Source organism: Talpa europaea (assembly GCF_964194135.1).
Source record: "Talpa europaea genome assembly, chromosome: 12".
NCBI lineage: Eukaryota > Metazoa > Chordata > Mammalia > Eulipotyphla > Talpidae > Talpa > Talpa europaea.
Genome location: NC_140079.1, coordinates 94,728,580 through 94,751,604, shown reverse-complemented (window position 1 = coordinate 94,751,604; position 23,025 = coordinate 94,728,580). Strand labels below are relative to the sequence as shown.

Genomic DNA, 23,025 nt, shown 5'->3' with positions numbered 1-23,025 from the left:
AGAGGGGAGGGGTGCGTTTACTTTGGAATATATCAAATAGGAGATGTCCCACATTTAAGTTTACACACGTGGCTTTGGCGGTCGGGAGCCAGCTGGCACGGGATCGTTAGCGCGTGAACACTGGAGCCGGGAGAGCAGGTGACTGCCCCTGTGAGGAAGGTGGGGAAGGCAGCTGTCCTTTCAGCGGGAACGTGGACCGAGCCACGCTTTGCTGCCGTCACACAGGCCCCGGGTAGGGAGATGGGGACTGGCCACCCCCATGGGCCACGTGTTGGCCCCGCTGCCTCTGGGCTTCAGGGTGTGGCCTGCGAACCCCACACTGTATGCTCCATGACCCGTCACAGAGCTTTCTGACCCCCACTCTAAACATGGTTTTCTTTATTAGGAAAAACAAAAGAAATTGATGGAAAATATTTACCATTTTAGGTTTTCACAAACTCAGCATCAAACACAGCCCTCCCGTACCAGAGGTCACCTGCGCCCGGGGTCCAGCAGCCCTTTATCAACAAGGCGTCTGCCAGCGTGCTTCAGCCCAGGAGCGCCGCACTTCCAGCCCTGCAAAACGGCCCTAACACGCCCACCAAGGTAACCCTGTGACGATTACTGGCTCCTAACCATGCTCGCTGGGGTGTAAGGTCAGCCCGAGTCTATGCTGCAGACCTGGAATGACGCGATGTGAATGGACTGAAAATACGATGATGATTAAGGGGCAGCTGGGCTGTCACCAAGTGGCGGTGACCTTTCTCCCGCACCGGGCCCGGGAGGCCCCTGACTTGGTGCCATGAGAGTCCAGCACTGACACGTGCCATCCTGTCTCCCACAGCCTAGCTCACCCCCTCCGCCCCAACAGTTCGTCGTCCAGCATTCCCTGTTTGGGAGCCCAGTCACCAAGACAAAAGACCCTCCCCGGTACGAGGAGGCCATCAAGCAGACATGCAGTGCCCAGCCCGCCCTTCCAGAGGTGAGTGAGGCCTGTGGCTTACATTTGGTGTGTCATCCTCAACGTGAATCCTTCTCTGCAATGAACTTGCCTTCAGAGAAATACAAATTTCATGGCCTGGAGGCTTGTTTGCTCTGGAAATGATTTTAAAATGTCCACTGTGAAGATTGCCAAGCAGGTTTCAGTAGCTGTATAATCCGCAGTGACTATTACTCAGACATTTATAGTTTCTCTTCTAACGTTCCCTTTGGGACCAGAGTATGGGTTACACTAGGGCTGGACGCGACAGTGACCAGGGCGTGTACTTTATACAAGTCCCTTTTCTGAAGCCATGATTTCTCAGGTCAGCATCACGCTGGCCCTCTTCCTCCTGGCTGGCCTTCATCCTGTCCAGTGCCTCCTGCTCTAGGAGGTCTCCCCACCTCAGCATGAGCTACACCCACCCAGGAGCCTGTGGCTCTGGGCACTCACCCCGCTGAGCCTCCCTCGTGGCACGGGACAGCAGGAGTGGCCACACCTATTCCAAGGAGTGGGAAGGCTAGCGCTCCTTCCCGGTGGGTGCCTGGCCACAGGAGCCTTGTCACACCCTCTCCTGCCCCCCACCCCCCACAACTAAGCCTAAAACTCACCATTTTCCAGGAAGAACCCCAGCCTCCCAGAAGGTGCAAGGAGAGAACCCACCCCACTCTGTGGGTGCTGAAAGCCAAGAGCCAGATTGTTCAATGCTCAGAGCAGGAGCCCATGTTCCCTGGAGTGACACAGGCAGGGTTATGTGGAGCCAGGGAGGAGCTGCAGAAACCACCTGGTGCCAAGGGACAGTGCGGGGCCTGTCTCACGAAGGGCAGTGGGGTGTCTCTCGGGAGTGTGGAGTTAGCATATGCGTCCTCTAGTCTTTGGTGCCAAGAGAAGTGACCATAGTCGTAGTGAAGGTTCTTGAGTTCCATATTCAGCCGGGACCTTTATCTGTAAGGAAAAAACCAAATTTCAGAAATAGATTTAAACATTTGCAAAAAGAATTGAAATAAATGATGCTGACTAGAATGTCCTCCCAGAGGCCTTTCAGAAGAAGCATCCGTTCTCTTCACAGGGGAGCAGAGAGGAAGTAATTGCCAAGAGCGTAACTGCAGCGATGTCTTAGAAAACAGAAAGGCAGCACAACAAAGGATCATCAGCTCACTTTAAACTGAAAAGGCTGATTGGCCTCCCTGCCATTGATTGGTCTCTGGTTCATGTTTACAGACTGAGGGAGCCAAGTTCAATATGGTTTCCTGGTATTCAAATGAGGTGCTACCTGTCGTCCCTCTTTTATAAACACCTCTGTGCACCAAACTCCAGGAGCTCTGAGGTTCTTCATGTATATATTATGTAAATGCAGCTTATTGGATGGACTGACTCAGTAAAGCTGAAGAGTGCACTCCTGTTCCTTTAGATGGACCGTAATTTTTACTGGAACAAAGTCTTTTTTTTTAAAAAAGATTTATTTATGCATACAAGAACTGGGGTGTAGGCCAGAGGTCCGGGGGGTGAGAGCAGTCACCAGAGACAGAGTGGGGAGCAGAACAGGCAGATCTACTGAAATCCATTGCTGAGAGGAGCAACAGGCGAGTCAGGAGAGGTCTGCTGCGCCATGTGGGTAGCTCCCTGGCTGGGGATCAAACCCGCGCTGCAGTGGCTGCGGACAGCTTCACAGCGCTGCGCTCACCCCTTGCGCCACCAGGGAGGCCCCGGAACAAAGTCATTTTTTAAAACGAGTGTAAGACGCCTTTTAAAACACAGTAAGATGTAGAGATGTAGCTAAGTGTCCTCATTAGGAACCTCAGCCCCATTCTGTCACCGCTCAACTAACCAGCTGTGATACTTCGGGCAAATGGCCTCACTTCCCAGGCGGCCTCGGTGTGTTCATGACAGATTGGCGCTCGAAGTCTGCAGCCCCGCGTGCTCCCAGGCTTGTCTAGGAAAGAAAACTTACTGTGTTCTCCTCTGCCGCAGATTTCCAGTGCTCACAGTCAGCAGATGGACGACCTCTTCGACATCCTCATTAAGAGTGGAGGTAGGTCACGGGTCTCGCCACACCGGGAAGTGAGAGCGCCCGCGTGTCACAGCCCTCTGTGGGTTCCACGAACCACACTCTTCTAACTAAACTCACTATTTTAAAATCTGTTACATTTAGGCCAGTAAAACAATGTAGTGTAAGCAGAAGTCACTGCTTCAGCGTAAGACAGACCGTCTCAGAACAGCCACATGGAGCCAGGCTTAAATTCCACACTGAAAAGCTTCAAAACTAATTCCACGTCTCTCAGTCACCGTGATGGGCTAAAAACATTCCTGTTCATGCGCGAGTTTTCTAACAACCAAGTTAGCTCACTGGGGCTCTAGTCACTTTATTAACATTCAAAGGCAATTCGGAAACATTTTCTATATAAATTGAAATCAATAGAATCCGATCTGAGCAATAAATGGGAAAAAAATGTTAAGGGGAACAAAGGCTCTGGGACCTGTGATTTCCTATCAAAGTCTGAGATTTAATTTTAAATTCTATAATAGATCGTCTTAAAAAGGGATAGAGGATATTAACCACGCACCAAAAAATCAAGACTATCTTTACATCGGTTAACACACCTTCAAAAATAAGTCTAAAATCATTTAACAATTTAAATGGTATTTTGGAATATTTTACAGTTTTGTAAAATGTCCCTGATGAAAGGACATTTAGATTTTTTTAATAGTGACCAAAATTCTCCATGCACAGGTTAATGATCTTGTCAGAATTTTGGCAGAACATAGACTCTAAACTCATAACTTAACTGTGGAAATTTTAAAAATAAGACATCCTGTGCTCTGAATTTAAGATAAATAAAGTGCCTTTCCCCAAATAGGGTGAAAATAAAGACAAACCTAAACTTGGCAATTAAAATGTGACAAAGTCATCAAACATTCTGTAAAAGCAGTGACTTCCGTATGTCACAGCATCCAGTCAGTAACGAGAACAGGGGTTTGAGTAGTTGGTTGTAAGACTAGTTCCTTCGGCTGCACTGTCAGTTTCTGCAGCAGTTCTAGAGAGGACGACAGGTGAGGGGAAGTGAAAACTGCCCCCCGTGAGGCAGATTCCACATAGCTGATGAGTCGCCCATGGGAAGCAGACCCTCGGTTCGTTCTTCACCTGTTAACATATCCCAGTGGCTCACGTTGTACGCGCTGGTCTGTGCAGATACAACAGGAAGAATGGATTTTATAATGATTTCACTCTCAGGAACGAGAGAGTAAAAAAGATTCCTTACTCACGATATGCAGCTAAGTAAGTCCATTACTTTGCTACTTGATCTGGTGCTTGTTCAGGCGGTCACCAAATCTCAGGCTCTATGTAAACTTACAGGAAAGAAAAAGCGAATCACCTCCTGCTGAAGAGGAGAGGACGCTGTTAGCGCGGATTCGGGGGTGACGGGAGAGGGTGCGGTGCCTTTCCAGGACTGTGACACCTGGGCCCGCAGCTCCGCGCTCGCTAGAGCTGGCGCGCGGCTGGGAGGGCAGGTCCACGCGGAGGATGAAACGGGCCCTGTCTTGAGCCTGTTATGACTGAGGAGAAGGCCCCCAAGCCCAGATAATCCAAAACCACCCCGAGCTAGAGGAGTGACACTGCTTTCCGTGCCTGCTCCTACTCCGAGGCATTGAAAACATCAGAATGTCAGAGACCGAAATGTTTAGAGTGAGTCCATCATCCTAAAGGCCACCCGGGGTCGTACCGACCAACAGCCTTTTTTTCTTCCTCCCTCTAGACCAGCCTCCTAGACATCGGTACAGAGTAGCAAAGTGATTGCCCTACGTGCTGTATCGTGACCTACTAATCACTTGAATTATCTTGCAGAGATTTCCCTCCCTATAAAAGAAGAGCCCTCGCCCATTTCCAAAATGAGACCAGTGACAGCCAGCATCACCACGATGCCCGTCAGCACAGCGGTGTCCCGGCCGCCCCCCCAGGTCCAGATGGCCCCGCCCATTTCCCTAGAGCCTATGAGCAGCCTGTCGGCCAGCCTAGAGAACCAGCTGGAAGCTTTTTTGGACGGAACTTTACCTCCGGCCAACGAAATCGCCCCGCTCCCGAGTGGCGGTGAGGATCGCGTGGCCTTCTCCCTGATGGAGGATCTCCACAGTGACCTGCTGAGTCACCCCGGCGTGCTGGACTCCTCGCATTCACCCATGGAGACGTCCGAGGCCCAGTTTGCCGCGAGCACGTCCTGTCTCTCTCTCGACCTCCCTGACTCAAACCTGGACACCATGGAGTGGTTTGACATCACCATGCCCAGCTCCTCGTCAGGGCTCACGCCTCTCAGCACCCCCGCGTCCAGTGTGTTCTCTGCGGAGTTTCTGGACCCCCAAGACCTGCCGCTGCCGTGGGACTAGTGTCACAGGTTTCATGAGGCCTCAGGGGAAGAGGAGTCTGAAAAGCCCGTTTTTAGAGACAGACCCATAGCTGCACTGTTGCAATCACCGCAGGCTGTCAGAACGCACAGCCCGTCAGCCTGGAAACCAAGTTTGAAAACACATCATTGCAACCTGCAGAGGATTCTACAATTTCATAGCGCCAGGGCCTTCTGGAAACATCACTTGCCCAAGAAGACTCATGTCCCTTTAGAGAAAGAAGAGTAATCGTGCAGGGGGATGACGTGAGCGTTCCCTGGTGATCAACTACCTTTACGCCTCTGCGGCCACTTCAAGACCCCAGAGGAACGGCAGACGGCGCCGCTCAAAAAAAGAATGCGGGGATGAGGGATCATCGGGGTGCTGCCCGGGATCGGAGGCTGTGCAGGCACCGGCCAGAGCCACCACAGCCTAGCGGTTCTGGTTCCCTTTAGAAACCCATGTCATGTGTAGTGTCCTCGTTTATTTTGTGATTTTTTGGAATCTTTAAGATTTCGCAATTTAAATTTCAGTGAAAGATGTTTGACCATCACCAGACAAACATACTGCGGTGACCAGTCCAGGGACATTGGTGAGCCTGTGAGGGCGCGGCCCGTGACCGCCCGGCCTCGGCGGGGCGGGGCGGGGTGTCCGCCGCCTTGGGGTCCCTGCTCCTCCCGGAGTCCTTGAGCCGCGGGTATCTCCACGCTGACTTTCAGGTAACCAGACCCATCTCAAAGAACCCCGAAAAGGCTTTAGCACAAACGTCTTCCTGAGCTGGCGAGTGAGGAGGGGGGAGACCTCAAGCCGGGACCTTCCCGGGTGGCTCCAGGTCAGCCGCGGGTCCCCGCGCTGACCGTCCCCGTCTCTGTCACAGGCTTGTAACTGGATGTCGCACCCGCGCGCCGAAGATTGAAAAACTGGAGGTTTTATTAGTTTTTTACATAGAAAAAGTTATCAATTTAAGAATTTTCTAAAATGCCAACTGTCGCAGGATCTCCAAAGTTATTTCAAGCTCGTATTTAGTTTATGACAACATGTAAATAGCCTGAACGTCTACAAAAGGAGCGTGGAGGTTTTCGCTAAACCGCACGTCATGTTCCACGTCATGCTCTGCGCCGCGCCCGCACCCAGGGCAGGCCGCTCCCCAGGCCATTCCCACGGGGACGTGCAGAAGACAACCTGGGGAACCTGGGGCTGGTTTCTGTTTTGCCGAAGAGCTGATCTTAATGCAGATTTTTATATCGGTTTGTAAATTTTACTGCATGTCTGAAAAGTCCGTTTTTCCAGCATTCAGTTACCCAAACCTGGAGCCCGGGCTGCCTGGCCTGAGGTGGGCGCTCGTGCTCCGCGGGGTAGAAATCCCGAGCCCAGGGCAGGGGTCCAGTCACCACCTGCCCCAGCCCAACAAGAGGGGCCGCACCCCAGCGCCTCACGCGGGCTCCATCCCGCGGGCCCCGTCGCCACGGGCGTCCCTGGTGACTGGGAAGGTGCTTTTCTCGTGGGAGGTCTGGCCCGTGGCGTGTTCTCTGGCCGCACTCAGACTCGTGCCCAGTCGATGGCGTGTCCAGCCCCGGCATCTGAGGGACCGAAGCAGCCACCTGCACAGCGGGTGCCGGAAACTTGCCGAGCAACGTTCTGTCCCCACCATCCTGAGCTGTGTCCACAGACCCCTTTTCCGCACTCAGGCCCCTTGTTGCTTTTTTAAAATCAGGTTTGAAACCTACTGCAGGACAGCTGCCCTCCAGAACACACCCTGCCGCGCACGCGTGTCCACACCTGTAGGGACCAGCACGTCCGCTGACAAGGAGAGCTCCCGCCCGCACCTGTCCCTGGGCCCGGGCGGCAGCGACCCAGGCGAGGGGGGCGCTATCCCCAGGCCCCTCTGCCCTGTCAGCGCGCAGAACGGAGCGCGTGGGAAAGGCGTGTGTGCTAAGAGGCTTCTGATGGAGGTGAGTTTCACAGCCACGAAAGTGCAGGGCGAGCAGCTGGGGGACCGTGGTGTGCGCAGCTCCCAGAGGGGCTGCCCTGAGCCGCCGCGCACACGTCACATGGCCAAGAAAACCACTAACGCCCGGAACGCGGTCTCAGCTGCCGAGCGTTCCGGAGACACTAGAGGATGGAGCTCCCCTGTCCAGGCAGAGCAGGTCACGTCGGGGCAGAATGCACAGAAGTCACACCCGAGGTCTCCGGGGGTCCGGGCCGCCGTGGGCACGGACAGCAGTGCGGGGACACCTCGGGCAGCCTCAGGACTCCCCGTCTAGACGCCCCCTGAGACGTGCGGGCCGCTGTGTAGCGCCTGCCGCGTACGTGCATAGCTGTGCTCTGAGTTCATGGGAGCTCTTGCTCAGACACTATCTGTGTTTGCTTTTTGAGATCTCAATCTCCTTGAAAAACCCGCACAGTCCTGCGGCCCCGCCACCGGCCCTGGGTTGTCACTGCAGCCTAGGACAGCGGCAGAGGCGCTCCTGGCCCTCACCGCCTCTCCCAAGCTGACTCGGGCTTCCTCCCCCAACCCTAGATCATTCCAGGCCACTTAGCTTCCTGCAGATCCTCTCAGATCTCCCAGCTGAGGCCCAGCACGCAGCTGCGGGGCAGCCCCACCGCGTCCTGCCTCGCCTGTGCCCCATCTCGGCCTGGCTGTCAGAGAGGCGGGGAGCACGGCCCCCCAGGCCTCTGTAGAGACCTTGAGCGAACGGCTATTGCGCGCCCTCCAGCAGAGCGCCCCGGGCCCTGGGACCCCGCCCGCAGAGGTGCCCCCAGCACTGCAGCTGACAGGACGCCAGGCAGGCCGCCTCGAGGTCAAGCACATTAACTGGAAGGTGAGGTTGATCACAGAGCACAGCGTGCAGGCGCAGAAATGTGTCTCTGGAGAGCAGCCTAACTGCATTTCAGCACCTCTTTGACATGATTTCAGTCAAAACTGGAAAAAACACAATTTAGCCATTTTTCCTGGTTCAGACCTTCAACGACTTGCGTGTCCCGTGATCTTTCTGCACCACGTTTGTGAAGTGGCTGCCCAGCACCGAGCAGGTCTGTCCTCCCCCTTCCTTGCGCGTCTGAGGAGATGCACCGCTGAAAGGGTTTCCGCCTGAATCTTCGATTTGAGGCCTGTGATTCAAAAAAGCTGCACACGTTTACACGAGAGCCCTCACCCTCCGCAGACGCGCTGCCCTGTGAACCGTGGTAGAAACGCCGCGACTGTGACAACAGCAGGGCGGTCTCAGGCCTCTGGCGTCCAGTGCCCCAGTCACTGGCGAGCCCGACCCCGCTGCTGTGCGTGGCAGAGCTTTGTGCCTACGACCCAGACGAAGCTTTCGCCCAGTTCACAGGGGCACCGAGACTCCTAACGATTACCTCTCTGCATTGTGCTGTAAAGAAACTTGCTGATTTATAGGAGGGAGAAACGTCTAGGAAGGGTTTAGTAGCTCCCCAAAGTACTCAGCCTCACGTAACCAAGAGAATGCAAACTTGCTTTAAAGGAACCAAAGGCATTGCCAAGTATTTGCCAAAAGGCGGCACTTTGTATTTAAAATTTGAGACGAATGAGATCTCAAAAATCCCAAAAAGGTATTGTCCATTTAAGGTTATAATTTTCACAAAGATGTAGATATTTCTCTCTTGTTTGTATGTAAAATAGCATAGATGTGTTGGTTTAAGAATAATATGGATTTAGTAGTTTTTCCTTTCTACGTACAAACGACTTCTCTTGCTTGCAACAGACATGCAGCGTGATGGGTGTTTCTCTTAGTTGCACCGTCTCACTCTGTCTCAGCATCTCTCTGGAGAGCGAGGAGGAGACGCCAGTCTCGGAGCCCTGCCCGGCAACGCGCTGGTTTACTCAACAGGAAGCTCTGGCAGCGGGGTCCATTCGTGTTTTGCCTCTACGTTGTTTTTTTAAACGAAAAACCATGATGCCTTTGTATTTGCTGTTTGCACCCTGACATCAATTCCATATCATGTTCGGATGCCATACGTTTTGCACATGTCCTGTACATAGGTGGCGCATACTGTATTTTTATATGTGTGCACAGTTATCCGCGGATCTTTTGTACATAGTGGCAGTATTGTAGCTGATCGGGAAATGTTTGATATCTCGGCAATTTTTGTGTCCAAATAAAAACATTTTGATGTACTATGATTCTTGCTGTGCTGAGAAGAGCCCACGGCCCGCGGGGAGGGAAGCGCGCCCACCGCGGGGGGGGGGGGGGGGGGCGTCAGGAAGGAGCCACCGTCCTCAGCACAACCCGCCAGAGGCCGCCGGCGAAGCGGCGCTCGGGGCCGGGCTTCGTGGCTCACCCCTCGGGCGGCCTCCCTTGGCCAGACAGGACCGCGGGGCGCGCAACAGAAACAGGTGCTGGCTATCCTCGGGCGTGCCCGGGTTTACACCAAAGTAGTCACGTAGACCCCCAAAGCGGGCTACTGTCTACACCGCATGGCGAAGCTGACTCGCACCAGCTGTGTAGTTAACGGGCCACCCTCGTAGCTCCAGAACACGCTAGATAACCCCTGGGCGCAGCCCAGTCACGGACGCCACTGGGAGGGGTCTATCGCCCCTGGACAAGCCTTGAGAACGCAGGGTTCTTCCTGTAAGTTTCCAGCGAATACCCTGCTCCCCCCACCCCCCTCCCCGCTCCCCGCTTGACAAGAGGTCGTGGTGCTGCTGCGTGATGGGCACCCGACCGGGACAGCCACACCCGGCCCGGGGCTGGGGTCCCTTGGCCCACCCCAGGGAGTAAGAGCGGCGGCCCAAGGACCAAGACACTGTAGCATCGCGGTGAGCAGCCAAGATTCCCAGGGAGAGAGGGTGAGGCGCTGCCCGGGTGAGCAGAGGGGTCGAGGAGCACAGGGGCCTCCAGGGGCTCTGCAGGGTGAGCAGGGAGCCAGGAAGCCACTTGGGCAAAGGTTGGGGGAGGCGGCCTGAGGCCTTTCCCTGTGCTGGGCCCGCATGCCAGAGGCTGGAGCTCAGCTGCCGGCGGCACATGCCAAGAGACACAATCTAGAAAGGTCGGAGACAGCCGGGCCTTCAAGGACCCCAGTCTCGACTCCTCTGGGATCAGCTTTCTCCGAGGAGCACGGCCCTGGGCGAGCTTCAGATGCCAGACGCAGCCCTCGGTCTCTCCGCAGGCCCCCGCCGCACCCTGGCCTGGAACCAGGCCCTGCGGGCACAGCCCACACCAGCCAAGGAGGAAGAGGACAAGGGTGTGTCGGTGTCAACCCCGCCCGGGCAGCCCTCACGGCACCTGCGGGTGGAGTCCCCCACGCGCCGAAGGACGTCCCCAGTGGCCCAGCCTCACCTTCAGGGCGAAACCCCAGCCTGAGAGCCTCCCTTTCAGGTCACGCCAGGCGAGTAATGCCAGACCCACACTGCGGCTAGACGCGACCAGGGCGCGCATCGGCTTTCTGGAAGCTGCTCAGCCACGGGGAGGGGCGGAGCCAGGGTGCCCCACTGTGGGCCGAAGGTACAGGAGCCCCGAGGACCTCGAGCCCACGGTGCGGGTGCTGGCAGCGTCCTCGCGCGGCTGGGTCCGGCGGGCGCAGAGGATTTGATTCCGGTGGACGGTGCAGAATGACCAGGGTCTCCCGTGAAACTCCAGCCTAGGCCCTGGGGGGCCTCGCTGTGTTTTCTCCCCTGCAGCTGGACAGAGCCCAAGGGGCACTAGCGCAACAGCGGAGGAAGCGGCACAGGCGTCCCCCAACAGCGGATCCAGCAGTTTTGTTCCACTGCGCGACGCACGCAGCCTGTTTCCTGTACTGACAGCGTGTCCGGCAGCAAGCGGGAAAGGTGCCCAGAACGTCATCGCTAGAGACAGAAGCGCAGCAGGAAGACCAAGAAAAGGCTCTTCCACCAAATGCTACACCCCCCCCCCACACACACACACACACACCCGCCCCAGGGTGCGCACAGCAGGCGTCCTGGTGCAGACAAGAGCAACAGCCCTGAAGCCCCTGACGGCCAGGCCGGTGCGCAACCCCACACCGTGAAGTGGTGGCAACCCCCACCTCCCGCGTCTTGCAGCTGGAGCAGCTTGGGTCAGAGGGGAAATGACTCGCCCCGAATGACAAAGGAAGCGGAGTGCACATTTCAGACCGCTCCTGCCAACGACTCAGCGCACGCGGGTCCCCGCGCTGGCCCAGCCAGCCTGCCCGGTTCGCAGCCATGCTCAGGTCCCTCACGGTTTCAGGAAGTGATGACATGGGCGCGATGGGTGAAGGGCATCCACGATGCAGCTTTTACTATGATAACCCTAGTCTGGTTGCAAAGACCACCCGGAGGCCACATGCAGGGACCGGCCATGACGCTGGCCGTCCAGGCCGCGGCGACCGTCGCCGCCCAGCACACCCGCCAGCCCCAGAGTCACAGGCCAGCGTGCCGGCAGCTAGTCGTGCCCTAGACACAGATGCTCAGCGACTCTGAGCTCACCCCCTCCCTCGGGACACATGCACACAGGCCATCACGTTCAGCCGCGGACACCCTCGCACCGTCCACAGGGCAGAAGCAAAAGCCACGCATGGGCCTTTCAGTCCGGGAATGTTTAAAGGGAGATTCACATAAACGAGCTCGCTCGAGTGCATCGACGCTGAGAAATCATGACCTCAAATGCGAGGGAAGGAACGGGCCCCGCCAGGCCCACCTCGTCCGAGGGCTACTTCAAGCAACAACGCTGAGTGCCCTTTTCTCTACGAAATACAAGAGCCGGAAAGGACGCATATAAATGCTAAGATCCAGGATGCCTCTGTAAAGAAAAGGAATCAGACTGCAGAAGGTGCCAAGTGGGCTTCATTTAGTATCAAACACCTTCTGGGATGCCGGCCTCTGCCCCTCAGGACGAATCATTCTATGGGCAGCCGGCGATATGCTAGCACTGGTACGCTGAGGCTGGCTCCTTTATTCTCCCGTGCCTTTCTGTGAGCTGGAAATATCTCGTGTAAAAACAGATTTAATGTAAAAGTAAAAGGAATGACAAGAGCGCACCATGAGCGAGCGCATGCCAATCATTTAGTTAACTTAGAGGAAACAAATGCCTAGAAAGTCACAAACTACCAAAAATTGATTTCAAGAAAAAACAGAAAACATGAGCAAACCTAAAACAAGAAACTGGGTAAGTATTTCTAAAACAACTAACCAAGAGCCGGGCCCCAGAGGGCCCATGAGTTCCACCAGACCCCTGAAGAAGAGTTAATGCCAAATGTTCACAAGTCTGAAGGAACAGGGAAGTGCTCATCCCTGGCAGGCCAGTGACTCAACTAGGTCAGTGTATCTTGACACCAACCTCAGAAACAGCCATTGCAAGAAAAAGACGAATATTTCTACAAATATCCATACTAAAAAATAATGCTCAGAAATGAATTTAACCACGGAGGCAGTGATCTGTACTCCGGAAACCGCAAGGCCATGATGAAAGAAACTGAAAATGACACAAACAAATGGCCCCGCAGTCCACGTTCACGAGCTAGGGTCGTGGACAAGGTTACAATCCCACGCGCGCCACAGCCGTCTACAGAGGCCGAGCAAGCCTTATCAAAACTCCAATGGCGTTTTCCGCAGAAACAGGAACAACAATGTAAACATGCATGCGCCAGGCCCCACCCGGACAGGGCTGCCCACGGAAGGACAAGGCTGGAGGCCTCGCACTTCCTGAGCTCAAACTACGTTGTCAAACTGCAGTGTGGCGCTTGCCTAAGAAAGACACGCCCGAGAGGACAGCGGTGAATCTGCTCATATGTGGTCTCATTTTTGATGCGGCTGCCAAAAATACTCAGTGGGGATGAGATGGTCTGTTAGTGTCGGGAAAACTGAATATCCACGCGCAGAAGAATAAACTGAGCCTTGTCTGACATCACACATAAAAACCGCCTCAAGCCTTACACCCAAGACTTGAAACCATAAAAGTCCTAGAAGGAAACTGAAAAGCTCCTGGACGCTGACGCTGGCGTGACTTGTGTGGACACGACACTAGAAGCACAAGCCACAAAGGAAAATTAAACAAGTGGGACAAAAACTAAAAAGCTTCTGTACAGCAAAGGAAACAGTCCCAAAAAATGACGACAACCGACAAATGGGAGAAAAGATTTGCAAACGATGCGTCTGATAAAGGGTTAGTGTCCCCAATGCCAAAAAAAAAATCTGATTTTAAAATGGGCAGAGGGTCCTTAGAGATGGCTGACACGTGCCCAACATCACCAGTCACCAGAGAAAGGAAGAGCAAAGCCAGAGGGCTCCCCTCACCCGTGAGGAAGGTCATCAACAAGACAGAGGGCGCAAGTGTTGGGAGGTGAAGGAAAGGGAGCCCCATGGCACTGCCCGTAGGAACAGAAATTGGTCCAGCCTGGACACCATCTTCACTGGAAATACAGGAGCTAGAACAGCATGGATGTCCCTCAAAAAATTAAACCTAGGGGCCTCCCTGGTGCCTAGAGGTTAAGTCTCAGCTTTATCACAGCCTGAATTCGATCCCTGGCCAGGGAGCTACCCACATGGCACAGCAGACCTCTCCTGTCTGCTCGCTGCTCCCCTCAGCAGTGTGTTTCAGTAGATCTGCCTGTTCTGTTCCCCACTCTGTCTCTGGTGAATCCTATCACCCCTTGCACCTCTGGTCTACACCCCAGCTCTTCAATGCAAAAATAAAATCTTTCTAAAAAATTGAAACGAACTACCCTGTGATACAGCAACCCCATGTGTGGGTGTATATCCAGAGGACATGAGATCAGTATCTCTGAGAGCTGCGCTCCCTGTTCACTGCATCACCATTCACAACAGACAAGGGGGGAAACAATGTCCACCAGCAGCAGGATGGGCGATATGTACATACATGCATACACATACACGTCCGTGTGTGCACGCTGCACACATGTGTGTAAACACAGACACGTGGATCATGCACAGAAGCATGTCACAACCCCTGACATGTCAGAACATGTCAGAACTGTACACAATCAACTTCACTACTAAAACCCTTTTTCTATTTCTTTCCTATGAATTTGGGCATTTTACCCATGATTCCAATATGAGCAACTTCTCTCTCTTCTATGAGAATGAACTTTACCATTAACTCTGGCACTCTTCATACGAAACACCACCACCCAGCCTCCCACCAAGCGTCTCCCCACAAACATGAAAAATACATCTGATGAGTTATTTTGATAAAATAAATTAGAGGTTTAAGCCCTTTTATTTCTAGAATTATAAAGGTTGAACCTACTCCTGGGAACTCAAAAATCTCCACACTGCCACATTACACCACATCCCCCAGGAAGGTCAGCTAAACAGGGGCTGTCGTGCCTAGAAATGTTGCTTTATATCCTTCCCGTTCCTATCAATCCCCTTTTATCATCTCATTCACTATACTCATATCAGGTTCACACTGGTTAATACTCTGAGTTGGCTTTGAAATAAACATGACATATACATTAGCAATTATTCCAATCTCAAAAAAAAAACTAATGTACCCCCTACAGAAGCATCCACCAAATATTTTTTAACACAAGCCACCGTATCCACCCTCCTTACGTCAGCCGTCATTACCCTAATTTGTGGCGGTCAACAAACAAGTACAAAAATGTTTAACCCAACAGCATCCCTCATAGTAACGATGGGTTTGAATTATCCCCGTTTTACTTTGGAGTGCCCTAGTCACACGAGGAGGCCTCATTTTACCAAAGTGACAAATACCAGCACCACTCTCCTTCTCATACCAAATTTCCTGTCTACACACACCCAACACACACACATACACACACACTAGACTATTAATCAACCTTAGGCAACAGGGAAACCCTGCCATTGGACACAATCCCGGTGAGCTGGAGGACATCACGCAAAGTGCAACAAGTCAAAGAAAATGAAAACTGGATGACCCCACTTATACGTGGAATCTGAAACAGTCAGGAGCACAGATCACAGAGTAGGATGTGGGTGCCCACGGGCTGGGAGGTGGAGCAAATGGGGACAGGTCAAGGGCACAAATACTCAGTTATGAGATGGAGAAGTTCCAGGCATCTAATGCCCAGCATGGCACCTGCAGCTGACAACACTGGACTGGGCTGAAATGTGGTAAAAGAGTAGATCTCACGTGTACCCCAAACACACACAAAACACACACAAAAAGAGAGTAACTGTGGGGTAATGGACGTGCTAATTACCTCAACTGGGGAAACCATTTCACAATGTTTATTTATCTATATAATCACCACATTACACACCTTAAATATATATTGTTTTTATTTACAAGTATACTCAATAAAGCTTGAGGGGATAAAAAGTAAGTCCTAAAAGAAAAAAGCTATCAACTGAATATTGTGTGTGTAATAAAGTATCCTTCCCAAAAATTAGGAAGAAATTAAGACATTCCCAGATAAACAGAAGCCAAGGAGCTCATTACTGCTAGACCTGCCCTTAGAAGAAATGTGAAAGGGAACACTGGGTGTTACTGTTTAGTAGGAGTACAGTATTGCAGTTTTGCAAGAAGAAAACCATTATGGAGATGGATAACAGTAGCACAGTGTGAATGTATTTAATACCACTGAGCTGTACCACTTCAAATTGTTGAGGTGTTCCACGATTTCTTTTGTGTATTTTACCACCTTTAAGCATTTTTTAAGCAGCCAGAGGAAAAGATACATGTTATGTAGAACAAAGCAAGGATAAAGGTGATTGCAGATGTCTTGTTAAAAACAATGCAAGCTAGAAGGTAGAGGAGCATCACTTTGGAAGTACTAAAACAACACTGTCAACTGTCGTTCTAGAACCCACAAAAGTATCTTTCAAAAATGAACTTTTTCAAATATAAAAAACTGGAATAATTCATCACCTGCAGCTTTTTACATGAAATGTTAAGGAAGTCCTTCAGGCAGAAGGAAAATTATACCAGATGGAAGGAAGTCTGGAGCTAGAGGAAGACATGAACTACACCAGAAATGGTAAATATGTAAGTGTGTAGCCAGTTTTTTTTTTTTTTTTTAGTATTTGAATCTTCTTAAGGATAATGGGTTATTTAAACATAGATGACAACAATGTTGTGTGGGGTTTATAACATACTTAAAAGTAAAATAGATGGCATCACTAGCATAAAGGATAGGTGGGGGACTGGAAGGACACTATTATAAAATGTTTATATTATTCATGAAGTGGAATAGTAGCACTTAAGAGTAGGCCATGTGAGTGAAAGATGTACATTATGAATCCTATAGCAAACACTAAACAAAAAGTTACTGCTAATTAACCTCCCAGGGGGACAAATGGAACCATAAAAATTCCCCAAATCCAAAGATTCATTAAAAGAGATAAAAGGCAACAAAAAAACAGATGGGACAAATAGAAAACAGAGCTGAATGACAAATTTATCCATATTAGGGCCTCCCTGGGGGCGGAGTGGTTGAGCACTCTGTTGCGAAGCTGCCTGCAGCCTCTGCAGCGCCAGTTCGATCCCCGGCCACTGGGCAAGGGTCCCCATGGCGCGACAGACCTCTCCTGCCACCCGCTGCTCCCCTCAGCAGTGTACTTCGTCACTCTGCCTGTTCTGCTCCCCGCTCTGGTGAATTCTCTCACCCTCCCTCACCTCTGACTGTACCCAGTGTTTGTATAAATAAATAATCTTTTTTTTTAAAATATCCATATTAATATTCTCATTAAATGTAAATGGTCTAAACAATGCAAGTAAAAGGCAGAGATTTTCAGAATGGCTAAAAGCAAGCAAAACCTATCTGTGCTGCCTATAAGAAACACATTTCAAATATAAAGACGTAGATATGGATGCAGCCTCTGTAGCACGAGTTCGATCCCCAGCCAGGGAGCTATCCACATAGTGCAGCAGACCTCCCCTGTCTGGCCCACTGCTCCCCTCAGCAGTGTATTTCAGTTAGTCTGCCTGTTCTGTTCCCCACTTTGTCTCTGATGAATCTTCTCATCCCCCACACCTCTGGCCTGTACTCCAGTTCTTGTATGATTAAGTAAATAAATCTTTAAAAAAGTAAACATTAAAAAAAAGTATATGCCATGCTAATGCTAATCAATTATTAGAGTGGTGATATTTATATTAGACAAACTTTGAGAGCAAAGTATCTTATCAGAGATAAAGGTTTTAAAATTTGCACAATGATAAATGCATAGGAAATCAAAAGAATCCTAAATGTTTATGATACTAACAAATTCAAAGTAAATAAGCAAAAAACAAACAAAACACCTCAAAGAGCCAAAAAGCCACAATTACAGCCAAAGATTTTAATACCTCTCACTAATCTTTACAATGAATCAATAGAAAATCAGAAAGGATTCAAAAAAAACAAGATATCAACAATCAAGATATCAACCAGTTTTATTATACTGACATGTACAGAAACCTCACCCAACAATAGAAAAATATTCATTCTTTTCAAAGGCACATATTCTGCTACCAAAAAAGAATTAAGAATCAATAAAGGGAAGATACTTTTGAAATCCTAAGTTATTTGGAAACTAAATAACTCACTTTTGAGCAACCTGTAGGTCAAAAATAAGTCAAATTAGAAAGTTTAAAAAATGTATTTTGAACTGAATAAAAATAAAAAGTTTATTGTGGGCCTCCCTGGTGGCGCAGCAGTTGAGCGCTGGGTTGCGAAGCTGCCTCCAGCCTCTGCAGCGCCGGTTCAAGCCCCGGCTGCTGTGTACTTCATCAGTCTGCCTGTTCTGTTCCCCGCTCTGGTGAATTTTCTCACCCTCCTGCACTTCTGACTGTACCCAGTGCTTATATAAATAAATAAATAAATCTTTAAAAAAAAAAGTTTATTGTGTTTAACACAATAAATGGTTTGACATGTGACATACTACTAAGGCAGTTCATGAAAGGAAATTTATAGTACTAAGTGCCTTTATATTAGAATGGGAGAAATCCCTCAATGGCACAGTGTTCACCTTTTTAAAAAAAAAAAAAAAAAAAAAACTAGGAAAAAAAGCAAATTAAGCCTAAAGCAAGTATAAGAAAGGAAATAATAATAATAAAGGTCAGAGCAGACGTCAATGAAACAGAAAACAATGGGGGGAGTGCGGGGAAAGGAATCAATGAAACTAGAAGCTGGTCCCTGGAGAAGAAGAAAATTGATAAACCTCTATCAGACGAGTCAGGAAAAGAGAGAGGGCACAAGTCACCAACATCAGGAACAAGGAAGGGGACGTGACCACAGAATTGATAAATACGAGTAGGTAATATTATAAAAAATGTTATGGCCCAAAAAAAAGCACTGTTTAGATGAAATAATTTCCTTGAAAGAAAAAAAAACAAGGATATAATAAAGGTTACTTAAATAGATAACCCAATCAACCCTGTATTTATTAAAGAAGCTAAATTAATAGTGAAAAAGTCTCTTCACACAGAAAACCCCAGGCCCAAACAGCTTCCCTGGTGAATTCCATCAGTCATTTAATGAAACAACTTTGAATTAGGCAAAGATTTCTTAGCTGCAATGAGAATGATGCAAAAAGGAAATAAATTGGATTTTATCAAAATTTAAGACATCTGCTCTTAAAAAAGGATACTGTTAAGAGAATGAGAAGAGTCACAAACCAGGAGAAAATATTTGGAAATCATGTAGCTGATAAAGGATTCATAACCTGAAAATATCAAGAACTTTCAAAATTCAGTAATAAGAAAGCAAACCACCCAATTTAAAAAAAAAAAAAAAGCACAATGAATGTGAACACACTTCCCCCCAAGGAGAGAGCTTCATTTTGAACACACAAAAAACATTCAATAGCAGTAATCATCAGAGAAATGCAAATGACACAACGCACTATCACCACACACCTGGCGGACTAGCTAAATTAAAACACTGACTACAGCAAGAGTAGGCAAGGAGGTAGAAGAGCTGGAGCTCTCTACACTGTTGGTGGGGATGTAAATGGGGCAGCCACCCTGGGAAACAATTTGTCAATTTCTCAAGAAAGTAAGCCTGAGGGGGTCTTTCCCTCCCAGGTATTTAGCCAGGAGGGATGCGAGCCTTCGGGTGTCCTTCGCAAGGCAGGTAGGGGAATGTTCAGAGTAGCTGCACTTGTGATGGTGCCAAGCTGGAAAACCACCCACATGTCTACACCCCTCAGCAGCAACTAGGAGTGCATAAAGGGCAGCGTGGATGGGAAGGAAGCCAGAAAAGTAAAGCAGCCAGGAGACACAGACTCCATTTAAACAAACTCTAGGTTATGCAAACATACATATTGATAGAAAGCAGAATGGGGGACCTGGGGGTGGGGGAGGGACGATGCAGACTATAAGAGGGCAAGAAGAACCAACCAAACCACCCAATTCCAAAGAAAAAAGCCACCTGGATGCCTACAGGTGAGTTTCTCCCCATGAAAGAAGTGGCTTTTTAATCTGAGCTCAGAGGAGATCAGGATGCAGTGTTTCTACTTTCTCTGAGTATCTCCCCTTGTGCTGTCTGTCAAGACCACAGAGGATGGAAGGTGCCCCCCGGGCACCCTGACAGCCAGCTGAGGCTCGGCGCTGGCCTCCAACCAGTCAAGTGACAGCTTTCTAAGAACCATGAAGTAAGAGAGAACAGCCAAAACAAAATGTTTCCAATAAAATCCTTATGCACGTTTCCGTAAAAGGAATCCCAGTGAGTCTGTAATGGCGGGGGGGGGGGGGGGGGGGCGGGGATTATCACTCACATTTGACATTTTTACACCCAGTTTTACATGCACATCTGCAGGTTTGCGGCACCGAAGCAAAGCCATAGGGGAGAAATGCCAAATGGATGTCTCCGGCCATAAGTCAACTGATGTTCACGTTCCCTCTCACTTCCCTGCACCCATTTATCTTCTCAAGGTGCCAGGAGCAGGCCTGGGAAGACTCGCGTCCCACACGCACAGCCGGGACAGGAAAACGCAGCTGACGGAGGGAGATGACATTTTTTAAGAGTCACTTGCATGTGATGACACCTACTTCGCTGACTCCATGTTAAAACCTTCAACTCCTAGGTGTTAAGGGGGGTGGGGTGCGGCCCCTGAGGAAGACGGTCTGAGAGCAAGCATGCGCTCCCTGAAACTGTGTTTCCGTGACAAAAACGTTCGCCACCCAGCAGCTCAAGTGTCGTTTAATCAAAAAATGCTCTCAAAATATAAGTTCCACAGAAAGGTGACAGAACGACTTCGGATTAAAGGTCTGAGTATCTGAGACAGCACAGAACAGTCACACACCTCAAGGAGGAGAGAACCGACTCTTTCCTGCAGCAAGACACCCACCTGGAACGTCGTGGAGATGCCGGTGCCACGTTCCACAAAGCAGCATCGCAGGTGCGGGGATCCACACGCCAGGCCAGTCACACCTTCCTCCTCACGAGCTCACACTGAAAAGAGCCAAAGGAATTTGGTCAGTTTGATACAAACACACTCACACCCCTAACACACGTCTCAGCCAGTCGGGTGAACTCGGCCCTGTCGTCACACAGAGTACACGTGGGGCCGGTGTTTTCTGCCTCTTCCCAATTAACTCCCCATCGAGTGAAAAATGAGAGGCTAGACAAAATTTAATCCACTCCTGCCACCCAGGGGCACTGCCAGGCGCACTCCTCAGCAAGCAGCCGTTTCCAGAACTGTGTTAAGGTCACAGAAATCCAACAGAAACGCGATCTCAGGACAGCAACGACCCTGGCCACCCACACTCAAGAACCCACCACACCGTGTATGGGAGGCAGGTGCAGAGAGGCAAGAGCAGTGCTGCAGTGAAGAATGTCAGAAACAACCTAGGTGGCCAGCAATAGGGGATTTAGTAAAAACAGCAAAGCTGGAGGCAGGAGTCAAAAGGAATGCGCTGGAGACGTGGGGGATGGTGCAGCTGAACGCCCATGCTTTGTGGGGTTTTAAAAGGGGAAAAGATATACTAGAAAACACATACACGACTATAACACTGGTGGGGAGTAAAATCCCACCCAAAGCACTGCACCCCCTATGTAGACACACAGTCAAAACAAAGGCAAAGGAAAAAGGCATGGAAGGAGTCAAAATGAGCTCATATGGAGGGTCCCCCAGAAAAGGAGCAGGGGGCGAGCTAGAGAGAGCGGGGAGGGGAGGGCGGCGCGCCCCACTATGCAGAACCAACAAAGAGGAGAAACAGCAACACAGCATCTGCTCCCCTGCGGCTGCTACTGCCTTTAAGACGTCAGCCCTAGTCCCCTCTGCATGCTCGTGTTTGTACCTCAGATAACCTGGCTGACCTGTTCAGAGCTTATCTGAAAAAACAAAAGGGAAAAAAGAATGAAGCAAACGAACCTTATTATTCACAGCTGCCAACCTGCTCCTAGCCTGGCTGCGGCATGAACCAGCGGGACCTACTTTCCCAAGGTTAAAGGCTCCATAACTGAGGGCCGAGGGCATGCTGGGCATTCTGCACAAAACTTACCTTTGTTTTAACAACATCGAGAGTGTGGCAGGCATTATTTGTAAAAGGTGCAGAATCAAGGCCTCCCCGGTGGTGCAGCGGTTGAGCGCTGGGCTGCGAAGCTGCCCGCAGCCTCTGCAGCGCCAGTTCGTTCCCAGGCTGCCGGGCAAGGGTCCCACATGGCATGCAGACCTCTCCTGCCGCCCGCTGCTCCCCTCAGCAGTGTACTTCGGTCCTTCTGCCTGCTCTGCTCCCCGCTCTGGCTCTGGTGAATTCTCTCACCCTCCCGCGCTTCTGACTGTACCCAGTGGTTGTATAAATAAATAAATAAAAATGAATCTTAAAAAAAAAAAAAAAGGTGCAGAAACAAGAACTGCCTCTTTCCCAGCTGGGAGACCCCTGTCTTGAATTTTGATGCAGTCATTAGACCAGCAACACGTCTCCTTCGGTCCCTGCCTCATACATGCCGCAGGACCCCACACAACAACTGCAGGATCTGTGCTAAGGTGAGCACAGTGACCACAAACATTCCAGCTATTCCTCCACTGAAGAACACACAAACTCACAAATCTAGAGCTGGAGACTCCCAGCCACAAACAACTGAAATATTCATGGGTCAGAGGACTCACTAGAGCCAAGATGTCAATCTCCTCCAAATTCCTCTAGAGATTCAATTCCATCAAATTCTCAACAAGCATTTGGAGAAACTGATGAGCTGATCCTAAATATCACATGGATGTATAGGGGCCTAGAGCACACAAAATGATTTTGCAAAAAAAGAACCAAGTTGGAGGACTGGCAGTAACTAGATTTCCGTACTCCCCATCAAATGCAGTGATCCAAAGTCTGTGGCAATTGGCATAAGGACAGAGAAGATTGTGGAACAAAACACAAACACCAGCCCACCATACACAGCCCACTGACCTGCACCCGCCGTGCCCTGGCAGTTCCATGGCCAGAGGGTGGTAGCTTCAACAAAGGTCTGGAACTACTGGATGTTCTCGTGGGAAGAAGTTGAACAATCAAGCCCTTCCTCACGCCATATGCACAAAAATTAACTTAAAACGAATGACAGGCCTAAATGCAAAAGCTACAATGACAAAAATTCTAGAAGAAAACTTTTGTGACCTAGGGAGACAAAGATTTCCTAGAGAGGATGCAAAAAAGCATGACCCAGGAAAGAACTGAGAAAGCGGACGTCATCAAAATCTAAAACTTGTGTGCACTTCAAAAGACACCATTTTGAGCCTAAAAAGACAAGCTGGAAACCAGGAGAAAATTCACAACACACATATCTGACGCAAGACTTATCCAGGATATGCCCAATCTCTGATGATTCAACGA

The 23,025-nt window shown here is 50.3% G+C and overlaps 1 protein-coding gene across 5 annotated transcripts in view; it reads left to right on the top strand.

Annotated features, from left to right (window-relative positions):
• MRTFB (myocardin related transcription factor B) overlaps positions 1-5,338 on the top strand; it is a gene marked incomplete at both ends in the record, with an annotated part of 98,567 nt that extends 93,229 nt beyond the window's left edge. For 3 of the 5 annotated variants that reach the window (XM_084249205.1, XM_084249204.1, XM_084249206.1), the window contains 4 exons: positions 427-585; positions 824-961; positions 2,930-2,990; positions 4,803-5,338. In XM_084249205.1, coding sequence (XP_084105331.1) covers positions 427-585; positions 824-961; positions 2,930-2,990; positions 4,803-5,338 — 894 coding nt within the window. Of the gene's footprint in view, positions 1-426; positions 586-823; positions 989-2,929; positions 2,991-4,802 lie in introns of all 5 variants that reach the window. The other 2 variants (XM_084249202.1, XM_084249203.1) reach the window with 2 other exon arrangements.
• Between the last annotated feature and the right edge of the window lie 17,687 nt (positions 5,339-23,025).